Consider the following 27,731-nt stretch of genomic DNA (forward strand, 5'->3'; position numbering starts at 1 on the left):
GATAGGGCATTGCCCTCTGGGACCCTCACAAATTTTTAGTAATTAGGGGTTTGTGGCACTCACTGGCTACCTACAGTGATTAAAGGGTTTCTCCAGTATCGCTAACATCTGTTGGATGACAAGTGCCACTGACTTCTTTTGAGGGGGTTGGGAGGTTAGATTTGTGCATGAACTGCCTTAAAATAAAAACTTTCCATGCAATTGGAAGCAGAGGGGTATAATAAGATCTATGGTTTCTATGAAGTCTTTATCAGTGTTTTGCTGGGGCCATCATAAGTGCATGAAATTTTGCAGGTTCACTGTAGACTACTTCCTCTGACACGTGGAGTCGTCTGAATGGATGTGACTTTGGAGGGGGGGGGGACAGCTCAGATCTGCACCTGTCTTGAGACCCGTTCTTGGTTTTGGCTTAGAAATATTGATGCAAAAACACCAAACACGTGTGACTGAAGCTCTAGCATGTACTGAGGTGCTGCCCCCTAGCAGAGTCTGTATGCTGAGGGATGGACTCCTCGAGGTTTGTAAGATTACAAAATTTATTTTACCACTTGTATCAAAAACTACATGAATGGCCACAATAATCCGATTTAATTAAAAAAAACTCACTACATTAGTTAGATAATGTATGTAAAGCGCTGTGGAATTAATGGTGCTATATAAATAAGTAAAGAGAATTATGGACAACAAAGATTGTAGAGGAATTGAAACAATTTTTCTGATCAGTTTGTAAAGTGCAAATTGAGCTGAATTTTTTTTTAAGGAGTAAACGAACCTTGAAAACAACCAGAGCGAGGGGAGATTGTCTGGGCTCTGGTAACAGGGATTGATGATATTTTGGCTGCTGTAGCGACAGTTTTGTGTTTCTTCTCTGGCACGGATAAAGGCACAGGGTTTGCATTTAGTGTCTGTGTGTGGTGAGGTCAGAATCCTCCTCCTTTTCTCTCTAGGGAAGGTAAGTGATACGGCTTCATCATCGACTTCCCGTGCTGGTGGATGTCAAACTGTTAACACATGATGTAAAAGATTACAACACCAAAAGTAATGACGCTACAATCACAAAAATGAAGATGCCACCTTTACCTTGGTGTCTATGTATTTCACGCTTGGTATTATAGGAAGTTTTCCTCCATTTCCAGGAGTGGGGAAAACGGATTGAAACTTGAGCGTGGAGAAGGGTACAGTCCTCGATACGCTCGGCACGTTAAGTTTTGGCAGCTCCATTGGAAAGGTAGGTCCGTGGTGCTGGAAGGTGAGATCTGGGTGCGGCTTCATGATCTGCTTAAAAAGAAAAAAATCATTACTACATTAATAAAGAATCCATTATGTCAACGTCCTACTTGAACCATTTTCACAATCTCTGCCGTTAAAAAAAGTAAACAGGAATGTGTCTACAATATACTATATATTAGAGCTAGAGGTGCTGAGCTCCCAAATTGTATTAAAGTTTTTTTGGGCTTAAAGGGTTTCTCCCAAAATGGTGAGTCATCCACAGATTAAGAGGTAACATTGATTTCTGGGGTCTCAACACTGACTTTGTATGGAGCAGAGATCAAGCACATCCACTTCAATCAATACAAATAGTGGGAAAACTTTTTTTCTGGAATAACCCTTTAGGATAGTAACAGGAAAGTGAGATGAGGTTGGTTGGGGTCTGACTCACTGCAAGGGGCTTTGGACGTTCGCCTCATCTGTGTCTACATTGATCTGTCTACTTGGTTGCAAGGTATTGCAGTGAATGGGAAAATGCTGCAGTAATCTGCACTGCTGCTGCTAAGTAGATGGTGTGCAGGACTGGTGCTCGCACAAATGTCACTGCCCCTTCAGATAGTGGCGAGAGAGACCCCTACTGATTGTAACTCTTCACATTCTAAACATGGAAGAATCCTTTATGTGTGATACACAGCTCCAAATCCTCTGCATAGACTAAGTAAGGCTAAACTGCAAAAGCATGAAAAATGCCATAGACTAGTGATATAAAAAAAGTTTACCTGCCTTCGGCCCTGTCCTGCGATCCGCATCAGATAATTCATAGGGGCCGCAGTGTTTGACTTCTCGGCTACTCCTAACTTACGAGGTAGGGAACGCTTCTCTAGTGTCCTGAAATAAGGAGAGGCGTCAGCTATGGCGTCTGGACAGGACGGACTAATCTGGCTACGCTACCTGGGCTCTTCGAAATAGGGATGCTGAAGGGCTTCCATGGCGCTGAATCTGTCATCAGGGTCATATTCCAGCATGGCGGACAGCAGTGAGATGTTGTCCGGTGAGATGCCAGGTAACAGCTGTCCGATCCCGCTGCCCTTCTTAGGAGGGAAATCAAAGTTCATGGCTCTTGACCTGCAATAATGAGCTGAGTTAGGCCAGGATCACACATGCAAGGAATACGGCCGAGTCTCGCATGTTAATACCCGGCACACGGTTCGGAGCGTGCGGCCGCATAGCAATACATGGAGTGGCACGCTCTGCGCCTGAGTGCCGGTGGCAGTGCTGGGTATTAACATGCAATACTCGGCTGTATTCCTTGCATGTGTGATCCCGGCCTTACTAGAAGCGGATACGTACTGTAGATTTGCTCATATCTTCCCTGCTGGCAACACAGTGCCGCTCCAGCAATGCTTTATGGGGACACAAGTGGGCGACGCTCCTGTACGATACCCAAACACCCTAATAGGGCATTTAATAAGACTAAATAGGTGTACTGAAGAAGGAAAGTTTGGGGCACAGCAAGAAAAGTACCCACAGCTTCCTGGCTATAAAGCCATCTCTCAAAAGGGAGTGAATTGAGAAATAGTACTATAGTTAAAGGGGTTGTCCGCTACTAGGACAATCTCTTCTCAGTCCCCACGCTTGGCTCTGATAAAATAAAAAAGCTTATACACGCTGCCTGTGCCAACACGCTGTTCCAGCGGTGTCAGTAGTTGCGGTCCTGGTGCTCTTGAGCGGTTGTTGTGATATATGATCCCAACACCTAATCAGCGCTGGCGTCACTGTCTCGGCCTTTGGACAAATTGCACATGAAGAGGAAGTCAGGGCTGCGGCGGATCCAGGACTTCCTGTTTACCTTCAGTTCAACAGAAGGTAGAGACAGTGACGCCAGTGCTGATTAGGACTGGGTTTACGTGTCATACAACCGCACGGGGGCCCTGGGAATGCGAGTGCTGACACTGCAGGAACGGCGTCGGCATGGGAGGCGAGTATAGGCTTTATTTATCGGTGTCAAACGTGGGAAATGAAAAGGGGTTTATTCTGTCGCCTAATTGGGGGACACAGAACCGTGGGTGTTATGCTGCTGTCCACTAGGAGGCGACACTATGCATAATCTGAAAAAGATTAACTTTGGCCCCCTCCTCTGCAGTATACACCCTTGGACGGCGTCAGCCTTCTCCAGTTTTTGCTTAGTGTCGCAAGGAGGTTTACTCCATTTTTTTTTTTTATTCCTGGATTTTTCTCCAACGGACTACAGATGAAGAAAAGCGGGTCTCCAGCGAGACTCCCGGCATGGCTCCCTCCTCGGTCCCCTATTAGGCGTACCCGGTTGAGGTCGAGGTGGCTATTCCCCATGTCGCTCCTTCCCCAGTCCTTCGGGTACTGGTTCGAAGTTGAGAACCCCTCCCTCCTCAGTTCCTTTTAGCTCTGGGTTGAGGTTAAGCCGACGACGAAGCCCCCTGACGGTGACGGCAGCACCCTCCCTAATCCCCCACTGGGGGTATTAGGTTGAGACACCGCAGGTAGGGCCTGTACCAGGCACCATTCGGACGCTTACAAGCCCAGGGACTCCAGTCCAGCTGCGGGCTCCTGTTGGGACCGGGGGAGATGCAGCAAGGCATAGCACTTGTCAGAGACCGGACTCCCTGCGTCCTGTCTCTGCAGCAGCACCAGCTGCACAGTGCCTCAAAGGGACCCTCCACAGGGCCCAGTGCGCATTCAGACCCCACCGCTAGCCTTTTTCATTCCGGGGGGGGGGGGGGGGGGGGGTGTCTGGGTTAAATCCAACCCTCCCATGGGCAACCGCACCATCCTGGAGCCCTGCTGGGCATGAGATCTCAAATTTAGGCCGCAGCTACCGCCCTATTCCCGCCCCCTGGATGACGAAAATGACACTCTGCAGGGTCATAGAAGGGGCAGATCAAGACAGGAAGGGCGCGCTTTTACATAGCTCTGCGCGCCCTTTTCAGCTCTCCGCCCCCTTCCCCCTCCACCTCAGAATTCCAGTGGCCATCTTGCTGCACCAGAAGACATAGCTGAAGGCAGCACAGCAGTCTCTGGGGGGCACAGGACTGAGATTTATCGGCGCTGGACCTAGGGGCCGCACCGGTGGGGTAAGATCACAGCTGGGTTCTCTGTACTCAGCTGTGAGTTCATATAACCTATAACGCTCCCCTATTCTCCTCTGCGCAGATACCCCTGTAGGGCCTCTGCTAATCAGCCTCTGGGCACTATGTCGGCCTCAAGAAAAAGAGGACCAGACAAGACTGCTTTTATGCAGTCTGCACAGCCTGCAAGGTTACTCTCCCCAGCGGCAGCACATACCCGCACTGCCGGGACTGTACCCAAAACACTGGATCAGAACCCCAAGAAGTCCCTAACAACGCTTCTGCGGCCGCTACTGCGCCGGAATGGGCTATTCAGATGTCGCAGTCTATGACACAGTCTATAGATAACCTGACCTCCACACTACTGCAGGGTCATGTCTCGGCTATGAACGTTACCCAGCAAAGGGACATCCGGTCTCAGGGACATGCCGCTTCCGACAGTTTGAGACATAAGCGAACCCACAGGTCGCTTTCATCTGCGTCTTCACATAGCACTAGGTCGTCCCCATCCAGGGAGAGACACAGTGGCTCCAGGTCACCTAGACCGTCCCCTGATCGAGAAAGACAATGTGGATCTCCACAACGATCCCAGACCACCTCCGCCCTAGTTCGCCCGCTAGGGAGCTCCTTAGCGATGCGCAAGACTCGGAGGGCATATGTGACTCTAACTCAGATAACGAAACAGAGAACGCTCTGCTCCCTTGTCCCCCTAGCAATATGGCGCTAGTTGAGGATATAATCTCCTCCATCCTTCGGGTGCTGGACATTTCTGATCCAACCCCGAAAGCACCAGAACACAAGATTTCCTTCGAGAGTGTTCAGAAACCATCTAAGGTCTTCCCTAATCACCCGGAATTTCAAAAAATACTTTCTAAGCATTTTTCTTAGCCTGAGAAAAAATTCGCCAGTCGCAAATACTTAGAAGCAAAGTACCCCTTCCCACAGAAGGACACTAAGGAATGGACAGATCCACCTGAAGTGGACCCCCCAGTCTCTAGGCTAGCAGCACAAACGCTTCTCTCACTACCGGACAGCTCAACCCCCAAGGACGCAGCAGACAGGTAGAACGCATGGCTCGTTCAATCTTCGAAGCGGCAGGTGCCTCTTTGGCTCCCGCGTTTGCTTCAGTTTGGGCAGCCAAGGCCATTATGGCCTGGGCTAAACTATTGCAACAGGGCCTCCAAGCTTCAAATCCTCAGCTGGCGGACCAGGCGGTGCAAATTGCAGTAGTGGCAGATTACATGTTCCTGGCAGCGTTGGATTCTGCAAGAGGGGTAGCGGGAATAGCATCAAACGCCATTACGATCCGGCGTATTCTCTGGCTGAGAGAATGGAAGGTGGATGCGGCCTCAAAAAAGTCTCTAACAAATCTCCCGTACTTCAGTGGGCGTCTTTTTGGTGAAAAGCTGGATACAATGATATCCAATGCTACCGGGGGTAAAAGTACTTCTCTCCCTCAACTAAACCAAAACACACGTTTAAAAGTCGTAATCAATCTTGTTTCCGATACTTTCGGAATTCTTCAGGCTGGTCCGTCTAGCGCCAAGCACAAAATCGTAACCGCTCCCCCCGCAGAGACAACACACGGGCGGCACAGAGGCAGGACAGGAACTGGCAGTCAAAAGCAAGCCAGGCAAAATCCAAGGGAGGAAAAGCTCAGACTTTCCCCTCATCATGACTCATGGCCTCCGGAAGACACCCCACTTGTAGGCGAACGACTGCTATTCTTTCAGCAGGTCTGGCTGCCTATTACAGAAGAGAGGTGGGTCAAGGAAATAGTGTCTTCAGGATACAAGATCGAGTTTACTACCAGCCCACCGAACAGGTTCTCTCTCTCCGTTCCTCCAAAACCTCCATTCAAGGCTCGAGCCTTCCATCAAGCGGTTTCTTCCCTCCTTCAAGCAGGAGTTATAGTACCAGTTCCAGCAGACGAGCGCTTCCGAGGGTTCTACTCCAATCTGTTTGTGGTGCCCAAGAAGGGAGGCAGCGTCCGACCCATACTAGACCTCAAGCAACTCAACAAGTATGTTCGAGTTCGTCACTTTCGCATGGAGTCCCTCCGGTCAATCGTTGCGTCCATGGAGAAAGGAGAATATCTTGCCTCCATAGACATACAGGATGCATACCTGCATATACCAATTGCTCCCGCCCATCAGAGATTCCTCAGATTCGCAATCAACCAAGACCATTACCAGTTTGTGGCCCTCCTGTTCGGACTCGCCACGGCTCCCAGAACATTTACAAAGGTCATGGCAGCTACCATGGACGTTCTACACTCCAGAGGCATAGTAGTCGTTCCATACCTGGACGACCTTCTCATCAAGGCCCCCACCTTCAAGGACTGCGAGGTCAACGTCTCAATCACAATCGACACTCTGAGTCGCCTGGGATGGTTAGTCAATTTACAGAAGTCATCGATTACCCCGAGTCAGTCTCTGGCCTTCCTAGGGATGCTATTCGACACCTCCAGGGGTCTGGTGATCCTCCCCAGGGACAAGGCACTAGCCCTCCGTTTGGTAGTTCGCACTCTCCTCCGCAAGTCCCCCCGATCTCTCCGGTATGCCATGAGAGTACTCGGCAGGATGGCAGCAGCAATGGGGGCGGTACCATTTGCCCAGTTTCACCTCAGACCCCTTCAACTGGCCATCCTCAAGTCCTGGGACAGGAATCTGTTCTCCCTCGACAGGGAGTTCCGGTTATCATCGAAAACCAGGAGGTCCCTGCACTGGTGGCTCAAGCCAACCTCGCTTGCAAGGGGAAAATCCTTTCTCTTAGGTCAATGGAAGGTTTTTACCACTGATGCAAGGCTGACGGGTTGGGGCGCGGTGCACCTACATCACAGAGCGCAAGGCAAGTGGTCACCAATGGAAGCGAACATGCCCATCAACATCCTGGAAATTCGGGCCATCTTCCTGGCATTGAAAGCCTTTCATCCCTTGCTAGCAGACTCTCATATCAGAGTACAGTCGGACAATGCCATGGCGGTGGCATATGTGAACCATCAAGGCGGGACCCGCAGCAATCAGGGGATGAACGAGGTAACACTTATCCTACACTGGGCGGAGGATGCGAGGTCGGTACTCTCTGCGGTCCACATTCCGGGTGTGGACAACTGGGAAGCCGACTTTCTCAGCAGACAAGGAATGGACTCGGGGGAGTGGTCTCTCCATCCCAAAATTTTTCGTCGGATCTGCCATCGCTTGGGGACCCCGGACGTGGATCTAATGGCATCCCATCTCAATGCCAAGGTTCCCAATTTCATGGCCAGGATGTGCGATCCGCGGTCGCTCGGAGCAGATGCCCTGGTTCAGGACTGGACCCAGTTCCAGCTTCTGTACATTTTTCCACCCCTCCCCCTGATCTCCAGAGTCCTGAGGAAGATCAAACAAGAGGAAGTTCCCACCATCCTGAACGCGCCAGACTGGCCCAGGCGTACATGGTACGCCGACGTTGTGCAACTCACAGCAGACGCCCTCTGGCGTCTCCCCACACGTCCCGACCTTCTGTCACAAGGCCCGTTCTTCCACCAGAACTCAGGGGCTCTCAATTTGACAGCGTGGCCATTGAGACCTGGGTTTTGACCCAAACAGGTTTTTCACGGACGTCGTTAAAACCATGATCAGGGCTCGAAAGCCAGCTTCAGCCAGGATTTACTATCGTACCTGGAAGGTTTTCTTTACATGGTGCGAATCTCGCGGACAGATCCCACTCCCCTACTCTCTTCCAAAGGTCCTCGGTTTCCTTCAGTCAGGCTTGGACGCCAGGCTATCCCTGGGCTCGCTTAAGAGCCAGGTGTCAGCACTCTCAGTGCTCTTTCAGAGGCGTATTGCTAACAAGCCGCAAGTGAGGACTTTTATCCAAGGGGTTTCCTGATTGGTTCCCCCCTACAAACATCCATTGGAGACGTGGGACCTCAACATGGTCCTGACTGCATTGCAGACACCTCCTTTCGAACCCCTTAAGGTGGTCTCACTCCGCCTTCTATCACAGAAGGTGGTTTTTCTGGTGGCAATCACCTCGCTACGCAGGGTGTCTGTACTTTCAGCACTTTCCTGCAGACAACCCTTCCTGGTTTTCCATCAGGACAAAGTGGTTCTCCGTACAGATCCATCCTTCCTTCCGAAGGTTGTGTCCAGCTTCCACCTCAATGAGGAAATCTCACTACCATCTCTTTGCCCGGTTCCCGTTCATAGAGTGGAGAAGGCTCTGCATATGCTTGACCTTGTCATGGCATTGCGTATTTACGTATCTAGGACTGCTATCTTCCGGAAGTCTGATTCACTTTTCCTTCTTCCAGAAGGCGTTCGCAAGAGCCTACCGGCTTCCAAAGCCACGCTTGCTAGGTGGATCAAGTCCACCATTCAAGAGGCTTACCGCCTTAACAATTCTCCTCTTCCGGCCGGTATCAAGGCACACTCTACGCGGGCGGTAGGGGCCTCTTGGGCCATTCGGCATCAAGCCTCGGCACAACAAGTGTGTAAGGCAGCCACTTGGACTAGCTTCCACACATTTACAAAACACTACAGAGTGCATACCCAGTCCTCAGCGGATGCGAGCCTGGGTAGACGGGTCCTGCAGGCGGCAGTACCCCAAATCTAGGGGACTGTCAGCACAATATTCGTCCACTGCTTCCCACCCAGGGACTGCTTTGGGACGTCCCACGGGTCTGTGTCCCCCAATTAGGCGACAGAGTAAAGGAGATTTTTGTGTATTCACCGTAAAATCTCTTAGCCTTTAATTGGGGGACACAGCTCCCACCCTGTTGCCCTTGCGGGGCGTTGTTACGGTTGGGTTCTCATATTGTTGTTTGAGCTCGTTTATAGTAGCCTTCTTACAGGCATGGTTATGTTTCTGGTATATTCCTCCTAATGCTTTTGCACAAAAATGGAGAAGGTTGACGCTATCCAGGAGTGTATACTGCAGAGGAGGGGCCAAAGTTCATCTTTTTCAGATTATGCATAGTGTCGCCTCCTAGTGGACAGCAGCATAACACCCACGGTTCTGTGTCCCCCAATTAAAGGCTAAGAGAAAGAGATTTTACGGTGAGTACACAAAAATCTCCTTGTCCTAGTAGTGGACAACCCCTTTAAGGATCCTTTTCTGTGGATCTTATGTTTTCCAAAAATAAACGCACAGTACAAATCTTATTATTTGCAAATCATAAAAATGTATGAATGGAAACTGGATTTTACAGTATAAGTCTCTTACTGCTTAAACTTCTGCAGCACAGCGGAGGCTGGCGTGCCCAGTATGTCGTGGATTTTGGATATCTGGTCTAGTTCATTCAATCCAGGGAAGAGCGGATGGAGGCTGAAAGGATAAAAAAAAAAAAATAGCGAGCGGCTGCCATGTACGGTGTTATTTTTACTGGGGAATGTAGTCGTGCTTGTGTCCACAGTTCTCTGCGGGGAGAGCGTTTCTGTTGACACAGACAAATGGGAATGCTGATGCCGGGGTTGATACGCTGCGCTAGCAAAAAGCTGTCTGTACAAAGGCCAGCGCTGGTTAAAGAGCCCCGGGAGTGAGCGCTATCGAGAGTTACAATCTGCCAGGGTGAACAAGCACGGGCAGGACCTGTGACCACCAACCACTCAGTGCCAGCTTACTAAATCACACTATGCTACAGCTGGTAAGCCCTGGAAATAGCATGATGAGAGCTGAAGTTCGCAGCGGATGAAAAGCCACAGACTGAAGACCTGTTCTCGAATATATGAGAAAGATGTATAAGCAAGGAGCTGCCTGTCGCCTCCGGGTGATTTTGTATTCCCAAGCTAGTAAGTGATGGCATGTCACTAGCATATGCCCTTGTCTTAGAAGTCCTGCAGATCAGTGAGGGTGGGTATTGGAGACCCCCAGTCTCCATAAGCACTGAGCCTCTGCTCAAGAGAAAGTATATGTTCCCATATACTGATTTGCAGGAGCTCAGCTTCCAGATTCTTGGGGGGTCTCAGGACTCGGGACCTTCACTAATCTGTAAGAAGTTTAACCCCTTAAGGACCAGGGGTATTTCCGTTTTCTCTATCGCTTCATTGGGAGACACAAGAAACCATGGGGTGTGTGCTTCTACCACAAGGAAGCTGACACTAGGCTGAAAAAAAGGCTAACTCCTCCCCAGCAGGAGCTACACCCACTGACCGGCCAGGAACTAACCAGTTTTAGCTTAGTGTCCAAGGAGGCAGCCATGGTCTGTGTTCAGACCCGTCTCGACCATTTTGTTGTTTTTTACTAATGATTTCTTTCAGATTCTGCTTGTGATTTCGGGCTACACGGTGTAAATTCAACCCTGATTTCCCCTCTTTGGGACAGAGAGAACAGTCTGGCGCCGTCCACATCGTACCCTCTCTAGTGTAACAGGCAGGACGCTTATTCCCACTAACACTTCAGAGTGTCTCGGGGCAGCTCATTAGCGGATGGATGGTCTGCCTCCCCCCAGCCCCCTCCTCGGAGCAGGACGGGAAGATATTTTTCCAGCAACCCCCTCACTTGGGGACTACTGATGTCATCTTCAGCACTGCGAAGAGGGAGTTGGGACCACGTCTGGATACATGTATCCCGCCCTCCCACTGTCCCTCTTCATGGCTGTGGGGGGCTCCACAGGATTAAGGGAAATAGAAGTGGGCGCCGTTTATTTAAATTTCGACCCTGCTCAAAAATTTAGGCCCCGGCTTTAGCCTAGCGCCATTCTCGGATTGGGTAAGGTGCGGTGGAGGCTTGGCCTATCGGTGCCGCGGAGCCTTCCTCGCACCTCTTTTTGTATATTCCTGAGGTTTTTTCACTGCTCCCCATCGCGGGCTCACCGTGCGCTCTTTCTGGGCCTGCCGGCGCTATTATTTCCATGGCCTGTGGCCTCCCCACACATCCATTGGCAGTGGCTGCGGTCTTTTGCATAGATTCATCTGCAGCCTCCGCCCCCCCCCCCCCCCCCCAGCAGAGGTCTCCACTCAGGGTAAGGTAGGCCCTTTCCAGTCTTTCTGACCCTCAGGCTTAAGCCCCCTGTAGCAGAGGTCCCGCAGTCTAGCCTTAGGAGGGCATCTCGAAACACAAAACATATCGACCTAAATTTACCATTATCATAAACTAGAAATAGGCCCGATGCTATTGCATCGGGAGTGCTGTGAAATGAACATCCACCGGCAGGCGGCTCAGCTGAGCGGTGCCGCACGGCTTTGGCGAGGGATTTGAATCCCCTGCACCGCCGGCTGAGCCAATGAGCGGTGCAGTGCGGGATTTGAATGCATGCATGGCCCTCTCACCCCCCCTATCCTGGTATGCATGGCCCTCTCACCCCCCTATCCTGGCATGCATGGCCCTCTCACCCCCCTATCCTGGCATGCATGGCCCCCTCACCCCCCCAATCCTGGCATGCATGGCCCCCTCACCCCCCCAATCCTGGTTTGCAAGCTACCCCTCACCCCCCTATTCTGGTATGTATGGTCCTCTCACCCCCAATCCTCATATGCATGGTTCTCTCACCCCTCAATCCTGATATGCATGGTCCCCAAACCCCCTTATCCTGGTATGTATGGTCCCCTCACCCCCTATCCTGGTATGCATGGGCCTCTCACTCCCGTATCCTGGTATGCATGGTCCCCTCACCCCCCTATCCTGGTATGCATGGTCCTCTCACCACCCCCCCTATCCTGGTATGCATGGTCCTCTCACCCCCCTTTTCCTGGTATACATGCTACCCCTCACCCCCCTATCCTGATATGCATGGTCCCCTCACCCCCATTCCTGTTATGCATGGTCCTCTCACCCCCCAATCCTGCTATGCATGGTCCCCTCACTCCCCTTTCCTGGTATGCATGGCCCTCTCACCCCCCTATCCTGGTATGCATGGTCCTCTCACCCCCCAATCCTGATATGCATGGTCCCCTCACCCCCCAATCCTGATATGCATGGTCCTCTCACCCCCCTTTCCTGATATGCATGGTTCCCTCACCCCCTATACTGGTATACATGGTCCTCTCACCCCCCAATCCTGATATGCATGGTAATCTCACCCCCCTTTCCTGATATGCATGGTCCTCTCACCCCCCCAATCCTGATATGCATGGTCCCATCACCCCCTATCCTGGTATGCATGCAACCTCTCACCCTCCTATCCTGTATGTATGGTCCTCTCACCCCTATTAAACTGCACACATACAAAAAAACAAAAACATTTATACTCACCTTTCTTCCCAAGCCCATACCGCGCTGTCCGGCGCCATATTGCTGAAGACACACCTCAAAAGCGTCTTCAGTAAAATGGCGTCGGATAGCGCTATGTGCGATTCCGACACCGCACTACAGCGCCACTGACAGGTATGTGCTCCTCTGCCGGCTGAGCGGTGCCGCGCGGGATTTGAATCCCCCGCCAAGCCTCAGCTGGCGGGCGGATCAGCCAATGAGTGGAGCCGCGCGGCTTGGCGGGGATGCAAATCCCACGCGGCATCGCTCATTGGCTCAGCCGGCGGTGCGGGGGATTTGAATCCTGGCCGCCATATCGGAATACCCATAACTTGGGTGTTCCAATATGGCGGTGCCGTTTTTGTCACAGCTTCCGGCTGCGGTGGATTGTGGTATAGAGACACAATCGCCGGAAGCTGTGACACAGCCGATTGGCAATTATATATTAAATTATAATGTGCCACAAAAAACAGTCTCAAAATCACTGAGTTACGTTGAAGCGTTCCAGAGTTATCACTTAGGGCAGAGACACACTGCCGTATTTCTCGTGCAAGAATCGCATCGTAAACCTCGTACTGGCTGTGGGCTCTCCTAACCTGAGCTTGACAGCTGCCTAGGTGCCGAGTCAGTCAGTGCACTGCGATGCGATATGATTCTCACACGATTTAAACGGACGTCTGACTGCCCATAAAGTGACACTGGTTAGATTTCAAAAATGTTACCCCGTCACTAAGGGGGTAAAAGCAACATCATCACAGCAAGCGTGGCATGGAGGCAATCAGCCTGTGGCACTGTTGAGGTGTTATGGCAGCAACCTGGGCTTCCATAACACCTCAGCACTGCCACAGGTTGATTGCCTCCATGCCGCATTGATGCATTAATTGATGCAAAAGGAGCCCCGACCAAGTATTGAGTACATTTACTGAACATACATTTCAGTAGGACATTTCCGAGTTTAAAATCATATTTCAAGCTGGTGTTATAAAGTATTCTAATTTACTGAGATAATGACTTTTGGGTTTTCATTGGCTGTAAGCCATAATCATCAACACTAACAGAAATAAACACGTGAAATAGATCGTTCTGTGTGTAATAACTCTATATATGAGATTCACTTTTTGTATTGAAGAACTGAAATAAATTAACTTTTTGATGATATTCTAATTTTGTGAGATGCACCTGTATTTATCCATTCCACGACCATTCCATGACCGTTAACGACACTGACCGCAGTCTCACACAGCAAGTCTCCCGCTGCCAGGGACAAGGGCGCACTACTGTCTAATAGTCCTTCGCCTCTGATCATTCCCTACATGAATCAGACACATGCAACTTTTACAGACCATACATGAATTGGGCACACGCCAGTTATACATCTGGTTTTCCTACATCTGCCAGGACTATTTCTATGTTGCACTTCTCTGTCCCCGAGCCAACCCTGGGGTCGGACTCTCCCCTCCTGTCACTTCAATCTAGTTTCTAACTAGACTCTATAAGTTACAGGACATGATGGACAGCTGGATAATAGCCGCTAGCAGATTCTCAGAGTCACGGAAGACGAATTCCCCCTCTTTGAGAAGTACTATCCCCAAGTGTGTGCCCTCCCTCCACCAACAGCCCCATGGAGTGTCCCCACAGAGGGGGAACTTTTAGGAATTGTATCCAGATCAGGTAACATTCTGAGATGTTTTTTCCCCTGTGGCCCTGTCTCTTGGATGGATTCCTGGGTTTCTACTACAGCTGGATCCCTCAGGTACCTCCACGGCCTTGGGTCACTGGTCAGTTAGATTCCCGGTCCCGCGCTGGTGCACCTGTCTACGGTATACACAGGAGTCGCAGATCCTGCGCACCCGTCTAGGATATGTCTCTAGGGACAGATCTACAAATCCATTAGTGACGTACCTAAGCTCCACACAATCCTGTCATACTCAAACAGTGCTCCTACGGGAGATAGTGGGTCAGGGGCGAGGTGTCACCTCACCACTGCAATGTATTGGTACACATGCCGACTACTACTGGTATGAAGCATTTACCTATGCTAGCCTCTCGCTGGAGTATGTCAATACTCACTATTCTCTATTACCGCAGCTACACAGCGGTCCATTTCTTATGACATACATTCATGTGTTGTTCCAAGTGTGTCGGATAGACTACCCTCTTTATCAGCAGCTGTAATGCGGTTGCATAACCCCTCAGCCATCCGGTACTCAACCCATTTTTTCACAGTCTGTTTGTTGTCGGCACTCACCTTTTTTGTATTCTCATAAATTAACCACCTCAAATCTTCAGCAGATTTACAGACTAGACAGTATTACAGACAAGGTTGGAGTCAGCGAAACAGGTTTGTTGTTTGTTATGAAATCGGATCCACCACATCCCGCTGTTTCTGTATCCTTTTTTCTCACTGGTCCTCGTCTGTATCTCTGGTAAGTTGTTACACGTCATTGACCTCAGGCTCAATGCAGACTCACCTGGTCAGTACCGGCAGTCTCAGGTCACAGGATTAGCCGCTATCGAGCTGGCAGGATTGTCTCGGTTTGGCCAGTTTCCTGTGCAAGGTTTTCCTCTGGGCTCTGTCAATGAATTGGTCGGACCTAGCGGACCGATGCTGCTACGTGAGTCGTTATCTCTGGTTTTTCCTTCTCCCTACAATTGTTCGGTAACGCCCAACGTCAGCAGACTATTCTGTCATTAAGGGGTCTCGGCTCGGGAGACTCAACTTTGGATTCACGATCCTCCATGCAGGTATTCCCCGTTTTTTCTCCTTATTTTCAAGGTTGTTGCGTGTCGAGTATTGAGAAGAACTGTCGGTCTCCAGACCCCGCTGGATGGAGCACCTGTAATTCCACAGCCTGGGACAGTAATCCTTCTACATGCAGGGGCCTTATTAGGTCCATGTCTCTAACTTAATCTTCTCAGTTGCCAATAGAACTTCCGTCCGTCATGTCATGAGAGTGCTTCCTCAAGCCGGCTCTACCATGCTTACCACGCAACCAGTCTTGTTTTTTTTTTTTCATTCCAGAGACAGGTAAGGATCTTCCCATTAGAGTCTTCCCTTCATGTAGGAGGTCGTTGCTGCCGCCTGGCAGGCGTTATGACCATTCCTCCTGTATGGGTGAAACTTTTTTCTTTTCTTCTTCAGATCTTCGGTCCACACCATCTTCTAGTGCTACACGGTTCTCTTCTAGGCTTCAGAGACCTTTTCTTTTTCTTCGAGTCTTCGGTTCACACCTTCCTCTAGTGCTACACGGTTCTCTTCTAGACTTCAGAGAACGCCAATTTGGATGGGAAGGTCCCTCGTGCAGCAGTGGCCCCGACCTTACGGTTTTTACTTTTCTGTCTCTTCCCACCCCAGGGACTGCTTTAGGACGTCCCATGATTTCCTTTGTCCCCCAATCAAGCGATAGAGAAAAGAAGAGTTTTGGTTACTCACCGTAAAATCCTTTACCCTGAGCCTTCATTGGGGGGACACACCACCCGCCCTTATTTGTGCATTTGTTGGTTCATCTTCGGGAAATTTTTTTTTTACCTCCTTTCCCACTGCTTTCTCACAAATTGGTTAGTTCCTGGCCATTTGGTGGGTGTGGCCTGCTGGGGAGGAGTTAGCCTTTTTTTCCTGTCTTGTGTCGGCCTCCTAGTGGAAGCAGCATACACCCCATGGTTTCCCGTGTCCCCCAATGAAGGCTCCAAGAAAAGGATTTTACGGTGAGTAACCAAAAATCTTCTTTTTGCGTTTCCATTTTTTACTCCCCTTCTTCCCAGAGTGATAACTCTGTTATTTTTCCATCAATATGGCCATGTGAGGGCTTGTTTTTTGCGGGATGAGCTGTAGTTTTGAACAATTTTACCATATTGTGTACTGGAAAACCGGAAAAAAATTCAAAGAAATTGCAAAAAAGTGCAATTTCACAATTGTTTTTTGGATTTTTTTACCATGTTCACTAAATGCTAAAACTGACCTGTTATTATGATTCTCCAGGTCATTAGGAGTTCACAGATACCAAACATGTCTAGATTCTTTTTTTATTTAAATTGTGGAAAAAAAATCCAAAGTTTGAAAAAAAAATGGTGCAATTTTCCGAGACCCATAGTGTCTCCATTTTTCTGGATCTGAAGCTTGATGAGGGCTTATTTTTCGTGTTCCGATCTGACGTTTTTATTGATGCCAGTTTGGTGTAGATACGATCTTTTGATCAGCCATTATTGCATTTTATTGTAATGTTGCAGCGACCAAAAAAACTTAATTTTGGCGTTTTGATTTTTTTTCTGGCTACGCCATTTAATAATCGGATTAATTTTTTTTTTATATATTGATAGATCGGGTGATTTTGAAAGCGGCAAAATCAAATATGTGTATTTCTTTTTTTTTTTTGAATGGGGGGATGATTTGAACTTTTAAATTTTTTTAGATTTTTAAAAACTTTTTTTTTTTTTTTTACTTTTTACTTGCTTCAGTAATCTCCATGGGAGACTAGAAAATGCGATCATAGAGCCCCGCTCTATGTAGCAGAAATGTTCACTTGCTATGAGTGTCGACCGCTGGGCGGCACTCATAGCGATACGGCAATGACAATCACAGGGGTCTCCTGTTGTCATGCCAAACCATTGGTGAACCGCGGTCATGTGACACGGGCGCCGATGGGCATGGTTAATGACGCGCTTCTGCACGTGCAGGTTAAATGTCGCTGTCAGAGTTTGACAGCAGCATTTAACATGTTAACAGCTGCGGGTGGATTACGATTCCATCTGAGGCTGTTAGGGACACATGACAGCTGATCAGATCGGCTGTCATGGGCCAGAAAAGGGGAGGCTCACAACTGGAGCCAGCACCAAACGGGGAGGCATCGAATGTCGGATATATCCGTCATAGGACGCTATGGGGTTAAGAGCCTGCAATATATAAAACAAACTTTTGAAAGTGGAGGTATTATACATCAATGTTTGACATCTGGACCCCATTTATCTCCAGAATGTAGGGATCACTGCGATGCCCATGCCACGAACTGCAGCAGACACTTGGCGAAGCTCCAATCTACAGTAGCAACCCCTTAATTCCCAGGATCAGAGGTCAGATCATTATCTTAGCGAGATGAGAATTCCCCTCTATCCTTCCTCTCTTAAGGCCCCGTCACACACAGCGATCTCACTAGCGAGATCGCTGATTTTGTGACGCCACAGCGATCTCGCCAGCGAGATCGCTGTGTGTGACGGGGATCAGCGACCGGCCCCCCTGCCGTGTATTGCTGATTGTGCTCGATCGGCCTAGGCCATTTTTCGATCGCTGGTCTCCCGCTGGCCAGCACGCATCGCTGTGTGTGGCAGCAAGAGACCAGCGATCAGCGACGCTGGTTTCTAATGTAAACATCGGGTATCCAGGAGTCGCGCGGCTCTTAGATACCCGATGTTTACCTTGGAAACCAGCGTGTACACCGGTTTCCAAGGTAAACAGCGGGTATCCAAGAGCCAGAGCTCCTGGATACCTGATGTTTACATTAGAAACCAGCGTCGCCGGTCCTGATCGCTGGAGGGGCTGTCTTGTGACAGCTCACCAGCGATCAGCCTAATGATGTCCCAGCCATCTCATCATGTCGGATCGCTGGTGGGATCGCTGGGACATCGTTATGTGTAACGGGGCCTTTAGGACACTCCATGAAGTCTGAGAAGCCTTATCAGAACTGCCCCTGTAGAAGTTGCTGATATATACTCTCCACACTCTGGCCCAAAGCTGGGGCGTCCTCACTGAGCTGTGAACAGGGGTTCACATCTGGTCTGTACTGCTGGACCTTTCATGGTTTCTTCTGCTTCTCTTTCATGCCACCTAAAACATTCCCTCTGCTGTTCTTGTGCCCGGGAAGATGTCATGACGTGGCCTCACCTGCAGATTTCATAGAAGACGCAGCCGGCGCTCCACATGTCCATCTTGTAGGTGTAGTATCCATCGGTCAGGAGGCATTCAGGGGCTCGATACCAGCGGGTGGAGATGTATTCGGTATACGGCTGCTTGGAGAACACACTACGACACGAGCCAAAGTCTGCCAGCTTTAGGACGTCTTGCTGGAACGAAAAGCATAAAATGATATATATGATAATGACTACCTGCATGTGTTACACTATTAGATCAGAGATTACAGCATCTCACCTTTATCAGAATGTTCTCTGGTTTTACATCACGGTGAAAAATGCCATTTCTGTTCCAATGCAAAAGGGAAAAAAATAAATAATTGGAGAAAACAATGCAGCTCAGGTGCAACTACATCCTGCAGAGATTCTGCTAGTAATTTATGGATTGCAGCGGGTCTGTAGGATGAAACCTCTTGCTATTATCACCGGATACTCCGGTTGTACAAGTGCAGGGTTAATCTTTAAATCTCTGTTCTGCAGCTCGTGTCATTCTGGGAGTTGTAGTGTCACAGTAGCTGTAGAGCCGCAGGTTGGAGACCATTGCTATAGAGGATGCAATGACGTGTCAGTGACTTTTCCCCGAAGCAGTAGCGAGAACATCGGGTTCTTCAGGTAACAATGAGGAATACGATGACACAGAGGACCTAAACCCTTCCGTCCAACCCACCGGTGTATGTGCTCCAGAGATTTGCACAGCTGGTACATGTAGTTCCTGACTTTATTCTCCGAGAGGGGCTGTCTTCTCTCTGTGAAGGAAGAAAGAGTTAAAAAAAAGAAAAGCTGGTTAAACATTAAATTCAATCTTTTCTTCTTGCCCTCAGTGAATGTTTATATCCAGAGGCTAAAAACGGGCACAGACCGGATACTTCTCACAGCGGAGGATTTGCTACAATAGCATTCAATCTTCTGTTACCTAAACACATCAACAGCACAAACCTTTTCCTTGTGCTGATGGTTTGCTACAATGTATCGGTGAATTCAGACACAGTATAACGTCCGGACCGCTTGGTTGCAGTCACTTACTGGTTTTTGCCACTCAGGGACTACTTGTTACATGCAAATACAACCTAAAAAGGAGAAACAGCGCAACCATAGTAGATGGTCTGTGTCTGGTACTGCAGCTTAGCCCATTTATAGAGAATAAGGCTGCACTGCCATACATGACATGACCCAGTGATAAGATGTCTGAGGATTATTTAGACGTTATCCAACTGTAGCAAACCCTCAACTGTAAGAAGTAGGAGGCAAGGAGAGATTTTCTGACAGCAAAGTCGTACACATTAGATGGTTTGCCGAATCAGCAGACATAAGAGTGCTGCAAGAACATAAATAATTACTCTACGTAAGAGAAGTTCATTAAAATGGAGGCTCAGGATGAAAAGGACAATACATTTCAGTGCCTTGTTCTCAGCATTGGTGGGGGGTCCCAGCAGTCAGATCTGGAGGTCCAACCATTATGAGAACGGTCAATGTTGGGAGTAAAGGCCCCTTCTCACATAGCAAAATCGCTGAAGCGTCACCGATTTTGTGACACAACAGCGACCTCGCAAGGGATCTCGCTACATGTGACACGCATCGGCGACCGGCCCGCCCCCAGGTTGATATCGCTGATTGTGCTCGAATGTCCTGGGCCATTTTTTCATCGCTGGTGTCCCGCTGGCCAGCAGGCATCGCTGTGTTTGACGTTGACGAGCGACCTCGTTGGCGACGCAAAACTCAGGACGCAGGCTGGAATCGTTCAGAATAGCTGATGTGTGACAAGGTACCAACGACTGGTGAGGTAATTACATGGATCGCCGGATCGTTGCTGCATCGCTGAAGAGATCTGCCTGTTTGGCAGCTTACTAGCGACCATTTAGCGACGTACCAGCGATCCTTACCAGGTCGTATCACTGTCAGGATCGCTGGTGCATCTCTAAGTGAAACGGGACCCTTACCCTTTAATGCGTGCCAGTGTTGAACATTTTACCCGGCTCATAGTCCATGCCTCTTACAATATGTCGCCTGCTGCTCTGTACAATCTCACTTGGCACAAATCACCAAGAAGCCGGCATAGAACCGAGAAAGTAAATGTTATCTGCAAAGCGGAAGAGAAAGCCAAAACTCTGAGGATCAGCTCAACATTAAGACGCACGCAGGAGACAGGTTCCAGACTGGAGATTAGGCCAGAGACGTATGGAGGGCACAGATTCCAGGCTGGACATTAGGTCCTCACGCGTGCAACAGATATTAAGTGCAACAGGATAAAGTGTTTTGCAGTTAGACAATGCATTGAAGCTGATGTTCCTCTCTTCTCTTCTTCACACAGGTATTTCATTCCATCATCCATGTATGCTGTCTGACAAGTGTGAACTGCATCATATAGTGCCAGATATTTTTATGGTATTTCATTCCATCATCCATGTATGCTGTCTGACAAGTGTGAACTGCATCATATAGTGCCAGATATTTTTATGGTATTTCATTCCATCATCCATGTATGCTGTCTGACAAGTGTGAACTGCATCATATAGTGCCAGATATTTTTATGGTATTTCATTCCATCATCCATGTATGCTGTCTGACAAGTGTGAACTGCATCATATAGTGCCAGATATTTTTATGGTATTTCATTCCATCATCCATGTATGCTGTCTGACAAGTGTGAACTGCATCATATAGTGCCAGATATTTTTATGGTATTTCATTCCATCATCCATGTATGCTGTCTGACAAGTGTGAACTGCATCATATAGTGCCAGATATTTTTATGGTATTTCATTCCATCATCCATGTATGCTGTCTGACAAGTGTGAACTGCATCATATAGTGCCAGATATTTTTATGGTATTTCATTCCATCATCCATGTATGCTGTCTGACAAGTGTGAACTGCATCATATAGTGCCAGATATTTTTATGGTATTTCATTCCATCACTCCTGTGGTGGGTCTTTATTTTTTATCTATTTGGTTTCTGCTTTGAAGTGTAGAAAGGTGTTTTTTTTTTTTTTTTTTCCTCCCTTTCTCAGTTTGATGGCCTTGTCCAGCATTAGTTATTTACCCTGCATAGTAATGCCTGCTCTGGCCTTGTGCTAATTGGTTAATTACTGATTGTGGCCTTTTGGTGGCTGAAGCTAGCAGACATTTCATTTCATATATATTTAGCTCTGGCTGGGATAGCACGCGTGCAACAGATATTAAGTGCAACAGGATAAAGTGTTTTGCAGTTAGACAATGCAGTTGGACTGGGCAGGAGACAGGTAAGGTGCATAAGTTTTTCATGCACGCTTGCTTCTTGGTCAGTCGTACTACGTATGCATTGATCATATTAACCTGCTGCTTATTTCTCTTCACTTCTGCTTTTTAACAACTCGCCTGCCCTTTTACACATTCTGTGCACTCTCTGCATATCCACCCCTCCCTTTTCCCCTCTCCCATGTTTAACTCTGAGGCTCTATTGACATTTCTTACCCACACCAAACCATCCAAAACCTCCATGCAGCACTCAAAACGTTCATACAAATCATCCCACCACCTGCTTTTTCTGTTTTTTCTCCTTTTAATAGTTGCAGGTGACATCTCCCCCAACCCTGGGCCTCCCTCCACCAGCATACATTACTCTCCTCCAGCTGCATATAGAAACCCTGCTAATCTTATTAACATTCAGTGCATGCCTTCTCCTCTCACTTTCCAATGTGCTCTCTGGAATGCACGGTCTGTGTGTAACAAACTGACTTACATTCACGATCTTTTTCTCTCTAATTCCCTTAACCTTCTGGCTATTACAGAAACCTGGATCCAGCATTCAGACACCACCGCTGCTGCCTCTCTCTCGTTTGGTGGGCTGAAATTTTCACATACCCCCAGACCTGAGAACAGACAGGGTGGAGGTGTTGGTTTGCTCCTTTCATCACAATGTGCTTTCCAGGTCATCCCCCCGGTTCCATCACTTACATTTCCTTCCTTTGAAGTCCACGCCATCAGACTCTTTAAGCCCTTCTCCTTACGAGTGGCGGTCATTTATCGCCCTCCAGGCTCCTCCCGCCAGTTTCTAGACCACTTCACCACCTGGCTTACTCACTTTCTGTCCTGTGACATCCCCACCCTCATCATGGGAGACTTTAACATCCCCATCAATGATCCGCTCTCCCAGTCTGCCTCTCATCTTCTTTCTCTAACTTCTTCATTCGGCCTCTCACAGTTTACTTATTCTCCTACACATGAGGACGGGAATACTTTGGACCTGGTTTTCTCCCGCCCCGGCTCGCTGCACGACTTTACTAATTCACCTCTCCCGCTCTCGGACCACAACCTTCTTTCCTTCTCTGTCAAGAATTGTCTCCTCACCCGGGACACCCCCACTTACCACACTTATCGGAATACACGTACCATTAATACCCAACAGCTTAGGGACAATCTCCACACATCTTTAGCCCCCATCTCCACCCTCTCCTGTCCAGACATAGCATTGTCACACTTCAATAATACACTGAAGAATGCCCTAGATGAAGCAGCACCTTCTATACGCAGAAAGACCCGACACAGACAACGGCAGCCCTGGCACACAACGCAAACACGCTTTCTTCAGCGCTGCTCGAGGTGTGCAGAGCGGCAGTGGAGAAAATCTCTCTTAGCAGAAGACTTCATCCACTATAAGTTCATGCTCAAAACCTATAACTCTGCCCTTCATCTGGCCAAACAATCCTACTTCACCACCCTCATCACCTCACTATCCAACAACCCAAGACGACTTTTTGAAACCTTAAACTCCCTCCTGAAACCTAAAGTACAGGCCCCCATCACCAACCTCAGCGGTGAGGATCTGGCTACTTATTTCCTAGAAAAAATCAACCACATCCATCAGGATATCTCAGCCCTATCTCCTCAGTGCCTGGATCCCCTTCTCTGCCGCACCTCAAGCTCACTAGACATCTTTGAGCCTGTTTCAGAAGAAGAAGTTTCCAAGCTCCTCGCTTCTGCTCGGCCTACAACCTGCAACAGTGACCCTATTCCTTCACAGCTCCTGCAGTCTCTCTCACCAGTGGTCACCACTCACCTGACTAAAATATTTAACCTCTCTCTTTCTTCAGGTATATTTCCCTCCTCATTTAAACATGCCATCATAACCCCTTTACTTAAAAAGCCATCCCTGGACCAGAACTGCACTGCTAACTACAGACCTGTCTCTAACCTTCCCTTCATCTCTAAACTCCTGGAACGCCTGGTCCACTCCCGTCTAATCCGCTATCTCTCAGATAACTCTCTTCTCGACCCCTTACAATCTGGTTTCCGCTCTTTACACTCTACTGAAACTGCCCTCACTAAAGTCTCTAATGATTTAATAACAGCTAAATCGAAAGGTCATTGCTCCCTGCTGATTCTCCTGGATCTCTCTGCCGCATTTGACACTGTGGATCACCAGCTCCTCCTCACTATGCTCCGCTCTATAGGCCTCAAGGACACAGCCCTCTCCTGGTTCTCCTCCTACCTCTCTGACCGCTCCTTCACTGTATCTTTTTCCGGCTCCTCTTCCTCTTTTCGTCCCCTTACTATCGGGGTCCCGCAGGGCTCAGTCCTAGGCCCTCTCCTCTTCTCTTTATACACTGCCCCTATTGGACAAACAATCAGCAGATTTGGGTTCCAGTATCATCTCTATGCTGATGACACCCAATTATACACTTCTTCCCCTGACATCACCCCTACCCTAATTCAAAATACCAAGGATTGTCTGTCTGCTGTCTCTAGCATCATGTCCTCCCTCTATCTGAAACTAAATCTCTCTAAAACTGAACTTCTTGTGTTTCTCCCCTCTACTAACCTCACTCTACCTAACATCGAAATAACCCTGGAGGGTTCAACCATAACTCCCAAGCAGCATGCCCGCTGTCTTGGGGTCATATTCGACACTGAACTTTCCTTTACTCCGTACATCCGATCACTCAGTCGCTCTTGTCACCTGCATCTTAAAAACATCTCCAGAATCCGACCTTTTCTCACCTTTGAAACTGCTAAGACTCTTACTGTCTCTCTTATTCATTCTCGTCTGGACTACTGCAACTCTCTTCTGATCGGTCTCCCTCTTACCAAACTTTCTCCTCTCCAATCCATCTTGAATGCGGCAGCCAGGGTCATATTTCTGTCCAGCCGCTTCACCGATGCCTCCATCTTATGCCAGTCATTACACTGGCTACCTATTCGCTACAGGGTCCAGTATAAACTCATCTCTCTCACCCATAAAGCTCTCCACTGTTCTGCACCGCCTTATATCTCCTCTCTCATCTCTGTCTATCGCCCTACACGTGCCCTCCGTTCTACAAATGACCTAAGACTAACATCCCCCGTAATCCGAACCTCGCACCTCCGTCTCCAAGACTTCTCTCGTGCTGCTCCAGCTCTCTGGAATGCACTTCCCCAGACGATCAGACTGATACCTAGCCCTGACCTATTCAAGCGCGCTTTGAAAACCCATCTCTTCAAAGAAGCCTATCACATCAACTACTCAGCAAGCTAACTTTGCCCTGTTCCTTACTTCCAAATATTATTCTGAATCTGCACCCTACTATTCATCTGTCTCCACACCCTTCATGCACATAACTGCACTTGATACTTGTCTATTGCACTTAAACACACGGGCTGATGACCGGATCATGCAGCTTTATATGAAAATCCCTATTATAATTGCCAGACCTGAATTAACAAGCATTTCTCACCTACTGTGTCCCCCCATTTCCTTGTAGATTGTAAGCTTGCGAGCAGGGACCTCACTCCTAATGTCATTGTTTGAATTGTCTTAACTTGTATTGAATTTATTGTCTGTACATGTCCCCGCTTAATTGTAAAGTGCTGCGGAATATGTTGGCGCTATATAAATAAAAATTATTATTATTATTTATTATTATTAGGTCTGAGATGTACTGAGGGGACAGGTTCCAGGCTGGAGATTAGGTCAGAGACGTACGGAGGGCACAGGTTCCAGGCTCGACATTAGGTCAGAGATGTACGGAGGGGACAGGTTCAAGGCTGGAGATTAGATCAAAGGCATAAGGAGGGGACAGGTTCCAGGCTGGAGATTAGATCAAATGCATAAGGAGGGGAAAGGTTCCTGGCTGGAGATTAGGTCAGAAACATATGGAGGGACAGGTTCAAGGCTGGAGATTAGATCAAAGGTATAAGGAGGAGACAGGTTCCAGGCTGGAGATTAGATCAAAGGCATAAGGAGGGGAAAGGTTCCTGGCTGGAGATTAGGTCAGAAACATATGGAGGGACAGGTTCCAGGCTGGAGATTAGATCAGAGGCATACGGAGGGGAAAGGTTCCTGGCTGGAGATTAGGTCAGAGACGTACGGAGGGGACAGGATCCTGGCTGGAGATTAGATCAGAGGCGTACGGAGGGGACAGGTACCAGGTTGAAAATTAGGTCAGAGACGAACGGAGGGGATAAGCTCCTGGCTGGAGATTAGGTCAGAAACGTAAGGAAGGGACAGGTTCCAGGCTGGAGAATAGGTCAGAGACGTATGGAGAAGCGAGGTTCCAGGCTGGAGATTAGGTCAGAGACGTACGGAGGGGACAAGTTCCAGGCTGGAGATTAGGCCAGAGATGTACAAAGGGGACAGGTTCCTGGCTGGAGATTAGGTCAGAAACGTAAGTAAGGGACAGGTTCCAGGCTGGAGAATAGGTCAGAGACGTATGGAGAGGCCGGGTTCCAGGCTGGAGATTAGGTCAGAGACGTACGGAGGGGACAAGTTCCAGGCTGGAGATTAGGCCAGAGATGTACAGAGGGGACAGGTTCCAGGTTGGAGATTAGGTCAGAGACTTACAGAGGGGACAGGTTCCAGGCTGGAGATTAGGCCAGTGACGTACAGTGGAGACAGGTTACAGACGACCTTGTATGCAGCGGGGTGCAGGAGTGTTAGAAGGAAGGCGACACAGAAGGATGTTGTTGGCATTTACAATAATTTTTTTGAGAAACGTATGGTTTGAAAAATTTTTTGAGCAGAAAGTGGTTGTAGGAGCTTCAATGTGCATTTTAGAAGCCAGGGCAGAAATGTGAGCAGGCGTGGGATTGACGCAGCACGGGCGATGTACCCTAATAGCAATAGTATGGGAGAGAAGAAAAAACTTGGAAGGATTGAGTCCCTGAAGGGCCAGCAGGACCATCTATCCAGAACCTCCAGATCCTAAGTAACCAATCATTAGACCCATGAGCCCTATATGTTTGGACATGGGTGGTTCACCATTATTATTACGCCTCATTAGAAGGGTTTTTATGGTGCTCAATAATCTTTTTAGCTTGGAACAAGTCCAAAAAGGCCAATCTTAGAAGCATATATAGAAAAAAAAGCTGTCTGTGCGACGTATTATTGTGTCTACCATCGTCTGCTAATACATTATTCTGTCACAGGTCACCAGAGCTGACTGTACAGCAGGCCCTCAGACCCAAACAAGAGAGATCAAGGAGTTACTCGGAAGGGTGGAAAGTGCACCTCATAAAAAGCTGTACTGCCTTCTTATGGGGCCAATGACCTCTCACTTACCTTTAATTAACTCGTAGATGTTCATGTCCATCAGCTCACAGATCAGGGCGAGGCATCCGGATTTTCTGTCGCTGCAAGTTTAGAAAAAAACAGTATAAAGATCAGTGGCGAAGTGTTAAAAGGGCCGTCCAGTTCCAAACACAGCACCTGCCTCCAACAACAGCGATCAGAGCTGGCTCCAATCACTGCTGTTTAACCACTTTATTGCCAATGCGGATATATGACAGCAGCATTTAAGCCGTGTGCAGATGGTGGAGAGTCCTTTATGGTACCCATCAGCACTCCTGAGACCCGACTGTGGGGCGATGATGAGTTGTCATGGTAGCCAAGGGCATCCTGAAGGAACCCTGGCCCCATCTTGGTGCTCCCATGAAATCCAGCTATAATACACAGATTTTCGCTATACACTGTAAAACTGAAAAAAATACGATCAAATGATCTCAGGTTTAATAGGGAGGGCTACAAAAAAATAATTTAAAAAAAGTGTTAGCGAAGGTTAAAAAAATAAATCCACCCCCCTTATTTGGATTATTCACCATGTTTGTAAACTCTGGTTGATGGAAATCGAAAATGTACCTGTTTGGTAAAATTACGTTGAGAAAAGAAATTTTAAGCGTGCCAAGTTTTTGTCGCCGCACATTCCCCAAAAAGATACAATTAAAAAAGTATTAAAAAGTTGCAGGTACCCCAAAGTGACGTAAAAACAGGGCCGCACGTGCCTACACTGTGAGAAAATAAATAATAATAATTTTCACCAAAGTTATTATATATATTTATTTAGTGTTATCAGGTTTTTTATTGCACAATACACTATGTAAAAGTTAAACCCCCTAAA

The 27,731-nt window shown here is 48.3% G+C and overlaps 1 protein-coding gene across 3 annotated transcripts in view; it reads right to left on the reverse strand.

The window, feature by feature from the left end:
• Window positions 1-571: 571 nt before the first annotated feature.
• MOK (MOK protein kinase) overlaps window positions 572-27,731 on the reverse strand; it is a 34,264-nt gene continuing 7,104 nt past the window's right edge. Inside the window, exons 4-12 of one of the 3 annotated variants that reach the window (XM_073578003.1) lie at window positions 26,897-26,967; window positions 19,051-19,129; window positions 18,622-18,670; window positions 18,358-18,536; window positions 9,519-9,620; window positions 2,161-2,334; window positions 1,989-2,097; window positions 1,081-1,278; window positions 572-1,001 (exon numbers count right to left, since the gene is read on the reverse strand). In XM_073578003.1, coding sequence (XP_073434104.1) covers window positions 921-1,001; window positions 1,081-1,278; window positions 1,989-2,097; window positions 2,161-2,334; window positions 9,519-9,620; window positions 18,358-18,536; window positions 18,622-18,670; window positions 19,051-19,129; window positions 26,897-26,967 — 1,042 coding nt within the window. In that variant the 3' untranslated portion in view covers window positions 572-920. Of the gene's footprint in view, window positions 1,002-1,080; window positions 1,279-1,988; window positions 2,098-2,160; window positions 2,335-9,518; window positions 9,621-18,357; window positions 18,537-18,621; window positions 18,671-19,050; window positions 19,130-26,896; window positions 26,968-27,731 lie in introns of those variants that run through there. The other 2 variants (XM_073578005.1, XM_073578006.1) reach the window with 2 other exon arrangements.

Source organism: Dendrobates tinctorius, unplaced genomic scaffold (assembly GCF_039654945.1).
Source record: "Dendrobates tinctorius isolate UK_male_01 unplaced genomic scaffold, ASM3965494v1 ptg000058l, whole genome shotgun sequence".
Lineage (NCBI taxonomy): Eukaryota > Metazoa > Chordata > Amphibia > Anura > Dendrobatidae > Dendrobates > Dendrobates tinctorius.